Below are 12,884 nucleotides of genomic sequence, written 5' to 3'. Positions count from 1 at the left end.
ATATACAACCACGAGGCGGTAATTCTAGTTTTCCACGTCTTTCCAATGTTAATCTAAATTTAATGCCCATTTTACATCAGATATTTTTGACAGTGAGCCAAGGTGCTCAATACAAGCAGCCTGAAGCTGAAGCTGCCAAAATCATTGAATAATTTAATCTTGTACTTCTACTGTGACATCTCAAAATGTCTTCAATGAACTATTGGGTGTCCTGGACTGGTGATCCCAGACGTAAACAGAATTAGTACAATAAATATCCCTTTCCCACAGAGACAGATTTGAGAACCTGCTTCGAAGTTTGTGCTTAAGAGTAGTATCGTGCAAATGTTGTATAAAAACAGCCAGAAGCAAATGGTTCATCATATTTATATGTCGCAGTACAGAAAACAGTAGTGACATCCTAACTTTAAAGCACATCGTCACTTGAGGACTGCAAACGTTCAAACAGACTAAATCCCTGCACAGCAGAGATGGAGACGAACAAGGAGGAGAAAGAAAACAGACACAGCAGAGATCAACTTGTTTAACTGCTCTGTAATAAATAGAAGCTCTGATTAGAGGCATGATTCAGTCTTCCCTCCCAAATTATATTGTATTGATAATACAAATATATTTTATAAGGCACTTGAAACCCAACCACTTTAAAATGACTTCCTGGACATCGACTGTATCATGTTCAATGATTAAAGGTTGACAGCAAAGAAAACCTTGAATTATAATCTATTGTGTAAGAAAAAAAAACCTTTTCCTACAAACTACACAACAATGAGAGTACAGTTCAACAAGGAAACTGTATCATGTCAATACTGATGATTTTGGCCACAAAGAACTGTAATGCATGTCACGACAATGACCAACATATGTAAAATGTAGTGTGCAAAAGACAAAGCAAACAAAGACAAATCAAAATGACTTCATCAACAGACTCACTGTGGTGAGCCCGTATGCACCTAAAACTGGATGAAATGTTCATAAAAAGAAAACTAACCACCGCTGAGGAGGTTTACATTGTGTTTCTCCTGAAGTAGTGTTCAAATGACAGAATCTCAAAGGTTTGTGTTTCTCCCCTTTAAATATTACATTTACCATATGTACTCACATTTTGGCTTAAAAGCTATAAGACTGCAAACACACTCTCAGTGCACATCAAAAATGTCTGAGGATCTGTCTGCTCTAATGTTACCATCGGATTCTCTTAAGAACAGTGTTGCACAATAATTCAGATACCGCGATATCATCATGATCTCGCGCCTCGTCTCCCACAGAGGTGTGTTCCCTCTATCCCCCCTCCTGTGTCACAGCCTCTGCTTCGGCCTCTGTCTCTGGGTGGTGCTTCAGCTGAGCAGTCAGGAAGGGGTTGAAGAAGAAGTCAAACCCGAACTGGAGGGCGTTCTGAGCCGTGCGCCTCCAGTCGTGCTCGATCTTGTATTGCCTGCGGCTGGGAACCCGGTTATCGTGGCACGACATGCAGTGAATGGCTCTCAGTTCAAACACGGGCCATTTGGAGCCCAGGCGCCCCTCCAGTATTGTGCTGAACTCTATCAGGCTGTTGGTGTTTAAGTGCAGAAGCACAGATTTGAACTCATTACTGGCCCGCAGAACGATGTCCTTCGTCGCGTCTTCATCTTCTATGACCGTCCCGTTCCTGGTCTTCCTCTCCAGCGGCATGCCCATCGTGACCTCAAACTTGTATCGGTCGAACTTTTTGACGTGGCATTCGTGTTTGGCCAGTTTTTTCAGTTTGCAGAGGGGATCTTCTGGGGGAGGAGCGCGTGCAGGCTGAGGCTGGGGCTCAGCTGTGGCGTTTTTCCCCTCGTCACACAGAGGATACGGCTCTCCATACAGGCACCGCATCCAGTTCCCCACGAACACGGGCAGCAGGTTGATAACCGACTGAGGCCCATTCTCAATGTCGGTCACCCGGACATATTTGAAGCGCCCTGTCCAGGTGACGCGGTGTCCTTCGAGGTGAGAGCAGAGGATCTGGGTTTGGGCCATGTTGGACTCCTTCCAGGCCAGCGGGCCGCAGAGGTTGCTGTACTCGGGCCACGTCAAGGTGGAGTTGTATACCTTCATGCCTTCCGACCTGTAGACGTACATCCAGCAGAAGAGCAACACCGCGCTGAGCCACACCAGGATGAGCTTGACAATGCTGCTGCCTGACAGAGACCGAAAAACCGCGATGGGGTTGAGGCTGAAGCGCGTCCAAAGCCTCAACACCACTGGCACAAAGCAAACAGTCAGAGTGACCACCATCTTGGTAATCTCCAGAGTGAGAAACCACTGCAGCAGCTGGATGATGACCATCGCAGCCACGCCCAATGAGAGGACAGGGAGGGCAAACAGGAAGAGGAAGTAGCCCACACAGGTGCGGATGAGTCCTATTGCGGAGGCGTTATTGAGGAACACCAAGCAAAGCTCACACCAGGTGAAGCAAACCAAGTAGGGCACCAGGCACAGGTAGGTGCCTTTGAAGCCTCTCATCTGGGCCATACGGAAGAGGAGATAGAAAAGATGTCCATACAGAAGACACGGCAACCCCAGGTTTAACGCCATGATATCTGCTATTGGCACAGAGATAAAAGTCATCCCAAAGACCCTGAGGAACTGGAAGGAATCTGGCAGGAGATGAGTGAGGGAGCACGCGCCAGAGAGGACTTCTGTGAGGAGGGCTTTACGAGCGAAGAGCTGAGCAGAGGCATGAAGGCTGAGGAAGGCGGTGATGGTGAAGAAGAGAGCAACGGCAGCCAGCTCCGAAGAGGGGATCCAGGATTTGTCAGCAACAGGGAAGGAGAAAACCACAAAGACCACCGAAAGCAGGAAGTACCTGAGAAAACAAAGACAGAGGATGTACTTATTCTGCTGCGAAACCATTTTAGTTATACTTAATATACATAAATGTCTTTCTTTAGTTTTACAGTATTTTTTGAGACCATTTTTTGTTTTCATTTTCCTTTCATTTGCAGGTTAAAAAAAGTTATATACAATTTTACTGTTTGCTCCCTCATTGCAGTAACATGAAAACAATTGTTTTTAGAAATATTTGCTTGAATTAAGCAAAAACTCTGTGATGATATTTATGTGAAAATGATCATGTGACACTTTACAGTCAAACTAGTTAAACCTGAACAAACTTTATATTTGTAAACAAAGCAGATTAAAATGAAGGAATGTGTTTATATATGTATGAAGATAAGTAGAGATGGACCTACAGATAGGGCTCCAAGTGAGTCCATCCAAAGTTAGTCTCAGCCTGCTCCAGATCAAGACCGGGTTCAAAGTGAGTGAGCAGGTCTGTCAGAGCCCGGAAATTTTCCCACGCCTTCGAATTCTGTACAAGAAATGTTTATTCACGTCTGTGTTCCTCCTCAGATTTGTGCATCCATCATCCATAACTCATTAATTTGCCAGTTCAATACAGAGAAAGAAAACAATGCAACTCAACCTGGAATACTCGCAGTGTGCAGATGACCATGGAGAAGAATGAGAGGTAGAAAACAAGCAGAGGGATGAGGAAGATGAAGAACTCGATCGTGAGATTGGAGATGATGAAGAAGAAGATGAGTGCGTTGACGTGGTGGGTGGGGATCAGGGCGCTGAGCCACTGCATGCCAGCTCGCGACGCCCAGTCGATGAGATGCTCTTTTATCTCCAGCAGGGCGTACAGAGGGAACTTAATCATCTGAAGGAGCACAGGATTAGCTGATCACCAAGGTCTCAAAATCAATTGATAAGTCAGACAACAGAGAGTAAACTATGAGCAACGGTGCTGATTGTACACATCAAACAGAAGAGCCAAACATTTAGTGGATGCAGCAATGTGAGAACTTAATGTGTGTCTCTGGTATTTATGACATTTTTGTAAAAAAAATTAAAAAAAAAACAGAAGCTATTTGATGACATCACTTTGAGCTTTGGAAAGAATTTTAAAACAAAAGTTAATGAGAAAACAAATGTCCGACTATTTGATATAATCATTGCAGATCTAGTTACAGATTCAACAAGACTCACCCGGGAAGAGCAGAAAATCTTACTTGTGACTGAAAACTCAAAACTAGCACTGAAACGGACCCTTATTTTCATTATTGATGAAACTATCAACTGTTTTCTTGATTAATTCATTTATTGTTTGATCCAAAAACTGGAAAAAAAAAAAAAAAAAAAAAAAAACTCTGCCTGAACAGATGAGGACAGGAGGTTTAAGTTTTAAGTTCACCTTTTGGTGCAGGGGCAGTTCATCTGGATTCTTCACCACTACATCGTCCTCGTCGTCGTCGTCATCATCACCTCCCGCAGCAGCCATGGCTGGTGACGGTGCAATGCCCTGGGCATACTTCTTAGTCATCTCAACAAAGTCGTCCAGATCCACATGGGAACTGGCTGCAAACAAGTACAGAGGACACTTACTTTTGTCTTACTGTAGCTATTAGTTTGATTGAATACAAATAATTCTCCCGGGAACACCTTTGGCACCAAATTACAAATTATACATGACCAGTTATATTAGTAGCCATGTGTCAGACCACACATACCCTTGCTGGTGACCATCGTCTCCAGGACTCGCCTCTGTTTCTTAGCAGAGCTGTTTAGTGGACCAGGGGAGACTCGTTTGCCTGCACATGGAGAAAAGAAAGTATGAAATAATTGAAGAAAAATCCACTATGCCATTATGTCTGTGTTTCTTTGTCAATCTAAAATCCTTTGAGTATTGCAGTATTTTCCCTCTGGTACCTGGCTCTGTGTGGACATGTTCAACGTTCTCCAGCATCTCAGACACTGCCACCGACTTCTTCCTCTCTGGGTTCAATTTCCAGTATACGAGTAGAGCCGCTTTCCGAACTCCTCTCTCAAAACGTGTCTCTGTGCACAACTTCTTCACCTCCTCAAAGTTCTCCAGAGTTATTCCTGGAGAACAAAAAACAGCAAATGTGCAGTGAGACAAGACGAGGCAAACTATTTACACAATCATATGTGAACATTATTCTTTTGAAATTTGACATTTCTATCATCCCACCAGCGTTACTTCACTGGTAGGTGAATTAGGCGATAGAGGGTTGCAGTGGGACATTTTGGTACCTTTCCTGGAGGCTAAACACTGCTGCAGCAGTCTGACGGCATCCTTACGGCCCTGTTTGGCAGCTTGGACCAACCAAGTGACCGCTGTGCAGTTGTTCAGCTCCTCATTGCTTTCTTCTGCCAACGCCAGGAAGTAACGGCCCATCTGGACAGACACGCAAACGCACACAGATACGCAGACACACACACACACACACACACACACACACACACACACACACACACACACACACACACACACACACACACACACACACACACACACACACACACACACACACACACACACACACACACACACACACTTAGACTTGCAAAACAAGCATTACTTTGACTCGGTGACCCGTCCTTCCTGTCAATATGCCAATCTAAAATCACAATTATCATTACTTGGCTGATCTGCTCCGTGTTCACCATATGGCCATTTAACACAACAGTATTTGCAATATGTTCATTGTCACTGACCTTCGTCTGCGCTTTCGCTTCCCCCGACTTTGCCTTCTCCTCCAAATCCTCGAAACTGACATCCTCCTCTGGCTCGTCTTAACAAGAAAATAATTTACTAAACACTGTACAGCACATTTTATGGGTCTTTATACTGTAGAAGAGGCACTTGATTAAAGATTGTTCCACAAAATCTCACTTGTGAACAATGAGTGGCTGTTTATAATAATGATTGGAAAGAGATGTGTTTCTACTTTAATTATGGGGATCATACAAAATGTCAAGTTTTATAGCAACTTCATGTCTTTAGTTTGGGGAATAATGACACCCAGCTGTTGCTGTTTTTTTTCTTCATCTTGACAAACATATCTTGGTAACTTGTACCTTTTTGCTAATCCCTGGTTTTAAAATACTCCGCACACATGGTTCAGACGAACATAAATAGGCATATGGAAACCAGTTCAATGACAGGAGTGATCCCAGAGCATTTGTCAGATGCTTCCAGAAACAGCTCCAGGCTTGATAAGACTCTGAACCCTCCTGGTTTCATTATCGTCCTTTCTCAGCTGATGAGTTCTGCTACTTTCAAATCCCAGTTCTCCAGAAGAGCTTGAGCTCCCACTGGAAATGTGTCTATTTCTTGTAAAGTAAAGTGTCACATTTGTTGTTTAAAAAGAAATGACACAAAAAAAGATTGAGGTTGCAACAAATATAGTGGAAACACTCTTCCAAGATTCACAGCGCCCACGTGCTGTAAGTGTTACTGGTGAGTGAGGTGGTGATTAGTCTGTTCCTACATGTAGTAACTTACATCAGTTGCCTGTTAATGCTCCTGTTACACTGCTTATACTTTAACCATGTGCCTGACCCTCAAATAACTGTTTGTTTAGTACAGTGAACAGCAGCTGCTAGCTTTCCTGATGCAACACAGACACGTACACAGCGATGCAATTTGTATCCCTTTTTACTTTCATTAACCTCACTATTAACATTTATTTGATCAATTTTAGACAGGTAGGCACGTGACATAGTGTGTGAATTTTTTAAAGGTCCAGTTTAGTGATGATGGAAAACTGTTGTCCAAAGTGACTGAGGTGTGAGATTTCACATTTATCAGTAATACTCCATATTTACTGATCTTGATATCATTGCAAAGGCATGTGTTATTCTTAGTGCGGCTAGGAGACCTGGGACCATGGGAACTTTAAATGCTGCATTGGTGTATTTGAAAAGGCTTGTGAAAAAATAAAGGGTAAGACAGGCAGGCCTTTCCACTCAAGTCAGCGAAATAGGAGAGGCTGCTTTACATGTTGTGGTAAATGTCTATGGTCGCCATAGAGATACAGCTGAACACACAGTGAACTTGGGAGTGTTGGCTGCACTGATTGTTGAGGAAGTGAAACAGTTTACTACAGATTTCGTATTAGGATTACAAGTGTTCAAGTTCAAAGGTCAGAGTTTGATTCTCACCTGGTTCAGGAGTGGGAGGAGGCTGTGGCATCATGGCAGCAGCTCCGGCGGCTGAGGATTCTGTTAGGGGATTCTCTGTAGAGGTTGCGTTGAGTTGAGATCTTCCCACCTGAGAGAGGGTCCTGATTGGCTGGCGTAGAGGCGAGGCGGTCGGTGTGGAAAGGGAGGAAGAGCGGGAGTAAAGGCCCGGTGAAGTGCGAGTGGAGCCAGTGGAGGGAGGCGATGACGGTGTGGGTGGAGGTGTTGTCATTGTGAGTTTAGACTTAGGCCAGTCAGAGGTGGATGTAGTTGTGGTAGCATACGAGCCGAGAGAAGAAGGGCCAGGCCTCGGGGCAGTGGGAGACGAAGGGTTGAGTTTCGGGGTGGGTGAGTTGTCAGTAGGTTTCATGGCTGAAAACACATCAAATTAAATATGTTACAGGGTATAATCACAATCCCACTGAGAAGTGAGAGAATCTGAAGATAATAAAACTAAAACTTTACTGTTCGGTATGACTAGTAATGTAGCATGTGCATGGCGGGAGGTACATGTTCAAGGAGAAACAGCTGACAAACAGGAGTATATCCTAGGTAAACAACATCTGTTGCAGAGTAACAGGTGGTTTAAAAAAAAAAAAAAAGAAGCACTTTCTCTTTCTTGTCATTCGGACCCACTATCAATAAAATGACATGCTTATCAACCATGGGGCTCCAAGACCCATACAGATTATTTATTCTAAATAATTCTACAATAAATTGTGGTTGTATATCTTTAAGTATCTATATATATATATATATATATATATATATATATATATATATATATATATATATATGCACCCCACTTCCTTTATTGATATTCAGGCTGAATATCCCAAAAGTCAGCCCATGTTAGGCTCACATTTAATTGTTGTTGTTTTTTTCCTTTGATAGCAAACCAGTCACGTGGTCGACAGATTATTTTAGATATCATCAAGTGGTGCGTGGGAGGCTATGTTGAGAAGGTGACGTCCCTGAAGAAAACACCGACTGGAAACAAAGTGTCCTGTTGCAGTTTGGGGCACCCCGTCCCAGTGACACTCATTGAACCGGTACAGTTTGTCCGTGATGACCTCTTTCTTCATTTTACAATACAACGCGTTTACGGCGCTCCAATCTTTATCTGACAAGACTAATAGTTTGGATGAGGCAGGTAGCGTTTGCTAAAACAGCCGGTGGTTTTGCAGCTATATATTATAACACACATCTCCATTAAATATGTCATTTCCGTTGTTTGCTCACCTATACCGCGGACACGCGTTTATTTAAAATCCTCCAAAGCGAAATGGCTTTTTGTCAGATTCTTTGCTATTCCGTGTCCCAAGTCATTCTTCCCTTCCCTTTCTGTGAAATGTGCCTGTCCTCTGGTAAAACTCCGAACACGCACAATGCACAGGAAAGTCTGTCAGCTGCTCCGCTTTTACGTCCACGCCCACTCTTTCTTTTTTTCATGTTTTGATTGGACAGAATTGACGCGTTAGTTTTCTACACGTGATGTGATTGGCTGCAGATACAGGAAGTTAAACTAATTTCTCTGAGTCAAGATTAATCAATCGTCGAAAGTCTTCGTGCAGATACATTACTGAATTCATAAGGTGAACAGTTGTTACAGGTGATTTAATACTCATTTAAAAATGATAAATCGTAATATAGGTTTCTATAATTTAGCTTCTAGCTTTTTTTTCGTCCGCTTTGTATTTGATAATCATTTGCATTTTTTTTATTTTCTCTGCTTATAACAACGTAATATAAATTCGGTACCAGGAGATGGCAGTACCTAACATGTTGTTTTTGTTTGCAAGCGTTTTTTTTTTTCTAGAAAAATAATACTTATTGTTTATTATCTTATTTCAGTATTTCTTTGAAATTACATTATGAATCCTTTAAAAAAAACATTAAAAATAAAAACAATGTGTCAATCTAGGCTACTATAATTACTTTTATTGTATTTTCCTCTTTTATTTACATACATAAGATGAAATGGTACATTCCATCTTTATTATGTATTACTATGATTATGATAAATGTAAAAGAGAACTACAGTATTTTGCTCAGTGAGATTTGGAGAAAAAGCCTATAACATGACATTTTGAAGTGACATTGACTGTGGGAATACACAAGTATTTGCACAAAGTGAAAAGTGTCATTTAGGAATTTAAAGTATGAGATGCTTAATTCTAACAACTATCCAATCGGATTTAGTTAAGCATAAAGCATTCAGGGTTTGTTCAGCAATCACATGATCCAAACTCTACGGTTTGACCTATGAATAGAGCACAGATAAGTTAGTGTTATTTATTCTGTAAAACAAGACATAATCTATGATTACTTGGGACTAAATCTATGATTTGAATGTAATATATTCTGCAGGTTTTATTCGGTCAAAACAGCATGCTGATTAAAACCAAACTAGGATTTGTAAGGATGCTCAGTAGTGTAGCTTTTTGGTAACATAACAACCCGCCATCAGAAACATGCACGAAAAGGAAAACATTAAAGTTCACAGTATGTTCAGAAGAGGGGCACCCACGAAAAAAGGAAGGAGAGCAGACAATTAAAAATGACTTTAAAGGCAACAGGACTCAGGGGGAATGAGATTAAAGTTCAAGTCTGGGAATGAGAGTAGATACCACACTGTGGGAAAAGAAGGAAATGAGGGCAGTAATTGCTGAACTGCAGCTGCATTGAAACAGTTATGTAAATGGTTCTCGATTGGTAGATTAACACAATCCAGTTGAGAGGATAAGCAAGACCCTTATACTGGTCTTAGTCTTTCGCATGCACACCTTTAATCTGTATTTGGTCATTTGTCCTTTAATGAAATCACAGATGCATCTCATCTAATTTGGGCAAAAGATATTTGGAATAATCAGCTTGTTATGAGTCCAAATCTTTTGATTATGTAAATCCCTTTACAGATTTCTCAGGGTCACTCTTCCCCTGCCCAAGATGGTCACAGTCAACGCTTGCAGATTTTTACCATGTGGTCATTACAGCACTTAGGCAATTAAAAATTTAAACAGGCCGATCTTGTGACTTCACTCTGCTTGTGTTTCCCCTCCAAGAAGTAATGACTCAAGATGGAGACTCCCCATCATCTCTGCTGGGCAAGCCTACTTCGGACTCTCTGTCCGAGATGCACTCTTCTCCTCCTCTAGGTAACCGGTCCTTGTTTATACAGTACCTGCCCCACCCACGGGCTCACCCAGCAATGCCAATGACTCTCACAACAAGAGAGACCTGAGGAGGAGGTATGGTCAGTAACCATAGCAACCAGAAGGGTTATCTGAGAATGGACACTGACTGCAGTGAAGATGAGTCTTTCCAGCACAAATGCAGCTCAATAGCTCCTCCTACCTTTGAAGTTTCTCTGCAGGAAAATGGGCTGTGACTGCATTGACTGCAGGGAATTTATACTTTGGCCAAATTTCAAGACTTTGGTATTTTTATGAAAATGTCATAACAGCGCGTTTATATTAATAGAGACATGTTGTCATACAATCGACTTCCTGAAACGAACAGAGGCCACAAAAACCCAAAACATTAAAACAGAATAGGAATAATTGTAAACGCACTAACTTTAGTTACCTCTGCGTAGGTCTGGACTTATGTTTGTGTAAGCTGGTATTGAGATCATTATGATTTTAGATGGATTATAATTCACAAAACACAACACAAATACACACTGTATTGATCAGGACTTTAATATTAAATCATGTCAGAATTTCAGTATGCTAATTTCAAAAAATATGTTCTGTGTTGTTTGTTTACATTTTCTGCCACTGGAACTAATGCTAACACTATAACTCTCCTTGTTGATTTATACAGCATTAAAAAAAAACTTGTGTCCTGAGCGTTGGCAGTGTAATAGTGCTCTGTGTTCGTAGAGCATTCAAAAACTTGGGCTGCCTAATGGAACATTTGAATGTATTTGACAGCAGTATTTCCATTAAACACCTTGTTTGAAAACGCTTTTACAAATCAAAACACCGGCCAGTGAAGTTACTCATTCATGTTTTTTGTTTTTTTTGAAAGTTTTGGAGGATGGACATGGAACATAGGGCTCAGATATTTTAGTGACTAACAGTGGTGGTTACTCATGCCCAGAAAGCCTAATTACCTTCACATGAAATTGTGTCACCATGAGCCCTCCAGACTGGAGACTTGGGTTTACTTTGTGTAAAACAATCAGTTTGGTGGGTGGCTGCAGAAATGATCTGAAAGTTGAATATTATTTGGTTCAATGTCGCTTTGTGGGCGTTTCCACTAAATCCTGTACAGTCTGCAGGGTAGCTAGATACATTCCTCATTTGATTCGGTGGTCCCCTCTGAATACAAATGGCTGTCCCTAAAAACTATAATAGGCCTAATCTGCCCACGGTCATGAATATGTTAAGCTTATTACGGACACATCTCATGGATATGCTGAAAACCTAATATGATTATGTTAAATTAATAAAAACAGTGACTCCTCACATTACCATGTTCCTCAACTGGGAAAAATAATGTAATAGGCTGACTGAATGGATCTACCACATCACTGCTTAATAAAATAGTTGTTTTTTTCCATTGAAGAAATGTTCACATAAGATTGTTGTTTAATTTTTCTTGTAGCATAACACTAGCTCAGTGTGTTTCACTTATCATCACTTCACCAATATTATCACTTAAATCTAATAACACCTTAGGCTCTTCTTTTATCTGTGGGCGAGAAATCACAATGCCTAATCACAAGGTTAGTGTGACGTCAAATGGAAAAGTTTCCCTTCTCCTGTTTCTGTGAACAGTTGTTGTTTTTTCAGGGGGAGCATAAACAGACTGACAAAATACCCTGCTGTCTAAAACAGCACAAAGGAAAAATACCTCAGGCAAAAACAATTAACAGACACAGTCATTACAGCTCTCTGACACAAATTTGCTTCCTGAGTCAATTCTTCACCAAACCCCTCCACCCCCCAAAAAACAGGACAGATCTAATCCCTTCCCCTCTCCTCTTTGCTCTCTACTGCAACCACAATGTTTTTTCACTTTATCACTCCATCTGTGTCTCTGTTTGCTGACCTCAGCAGTAATATGACTAGAGTGCAGCTTAATACTCCAAACTCGCCCACTTTGCTTGTCTGCTTTATCTCCCTCACTAAAGTCCAGCACATATCAGTAAATAGCTTTAAAAAAAACGGGAAAATGCCCAGTGAAGAATCTGAATAAGTGGCCAACCACTGAGAGAGAGAGGATACAACGTACACAATTGAAACTCATCCCTGACCGTGTGGTTTGCTTCTTCCACTTCCTGTTTCCTAACACTGCCTTACAGCAATGGGCTGCATATGTTGCAGCCGCAGCAAGTTGGAAGAATGTGTACAGTGCCACTCGTTAATGGCAGACAGGCAGGCGCAGTGTGGAGAGGCAGAGACAGGCAGCTGTGCGTAAGTAATGCATCCTCCAGAAACTGGGTCACACTCACACCACTTTCATATTGTCAGATTATTTCACCTACTTTGATTTGACGAGTCATATTGTCCCAGATAAAAAAAAATATATACTGAATTTAGAGGCTCATGGTCATGAAACGTGTCGATGTAGATAGAGATACAGACAGGAGAAAATCTGGAGGGATGCTTTTGAGTTTGATGATGATAGCAAATCTCAATAACCTTAGTTTATACAAAACACACATTTTAGTGCTAGATGGCAAGAGGCCCTTACAGTAGATATATTGGTGATCCCCATCATCACGTGTACAATTGGTGTAAAAAGCACGTACAAAACAAGTACATAATGAATATACAGGAGTGCACTTAAATCTGAACATATTCAACATTAATGTTTTTTTATTAAAGGAAATATATATGGGAAATACATTATACTCAGACTGA

The 12,884-nt window shown here is 41.4% G+C and overlaps 1 protein-coding gene across 1 annotated transcript; it reads right to left on the bottom strand.

Moving 5' to 3' along the window:
- Positions 1–350: 350 nt before the first annotated feature.
- On the bottom strand, positions 351–8,389 carry wfs1b (Wolfram syndrome 1b (wolframin)). The gene is made up of 10 exons (XM_069719810.1): positions 8,251–8,389; positions 6,991–7,380; positions 5,542–5,618; positions 5,077–5,221; positions 4,732–4,905; positions 4,533–4,613; positions 4,217–4,380; positions 3,446–3,682; positions 3,213–3,331; positions 351–2,827 (listed from the first exon to the last, which is right to left on the bottom strand). The coding sequence occupies exons 2-10, from the start codon at positions 7,376–7,378 to the stop codon at positions 1,279–1,281; spliced, it is 2,934 nt and encodes a 977-aa protein (XP_069575911.1). The 5' UTR covers positions 7,379–7,380; positions 8,251–8,389; the 3' UTR covers positions 351–1,278.
- Between the last annotated feature and the right edge of the window lie 4,495 nt (positions 8,390–12,884).

The sequence above is a fragment of the Brachyistius frenatus genome, unplaced genomic scaffold (genome assembly GCF_029030835.1).
Source record: "Brachyistius frenatus isolate BFR_SWC_R1_liver_20210118 unplaced genomic scaffold, ASM2903083v1 Contig_225, whole genome shotgun sequence".
Lineage (NCBI taxonomy): Eukaryota > Metazoa > Chordata > Actinopteri > Embiotocidae > Brachyistius > Brachyistius frenatus.
The sequence above is the reverse complement of the archived record's forward strand: the minus strand, read 5'-3'. Positions and strand labels throughout refer to the sequence as shown.

Bases quoted from the DNA above. Each gene is read 5' to 3' on its own strand.
- wfs1b (XM_069719810.1), bottom strand. From the start codon at position 7,378: ATGAAACCTACTGACAACTCACCCACCCCGAAACTCAACCCTTCGTCT. The intron at 5,222-5,541 runs GTCAGTGACAAT...GTGTCTGTCCAG, and splicing joins AAGCGAAAGCGCAGACGAAG to ATGGGCCGTTACTTCCTGGC. The intron at 4,906-5,076 runs GTACCAAAATGT...TTTGTTCTCCAG, and splicing joins GTGTTTAGCCTCCAGGAAAG to GAATAACTCTGGAGAACTTT.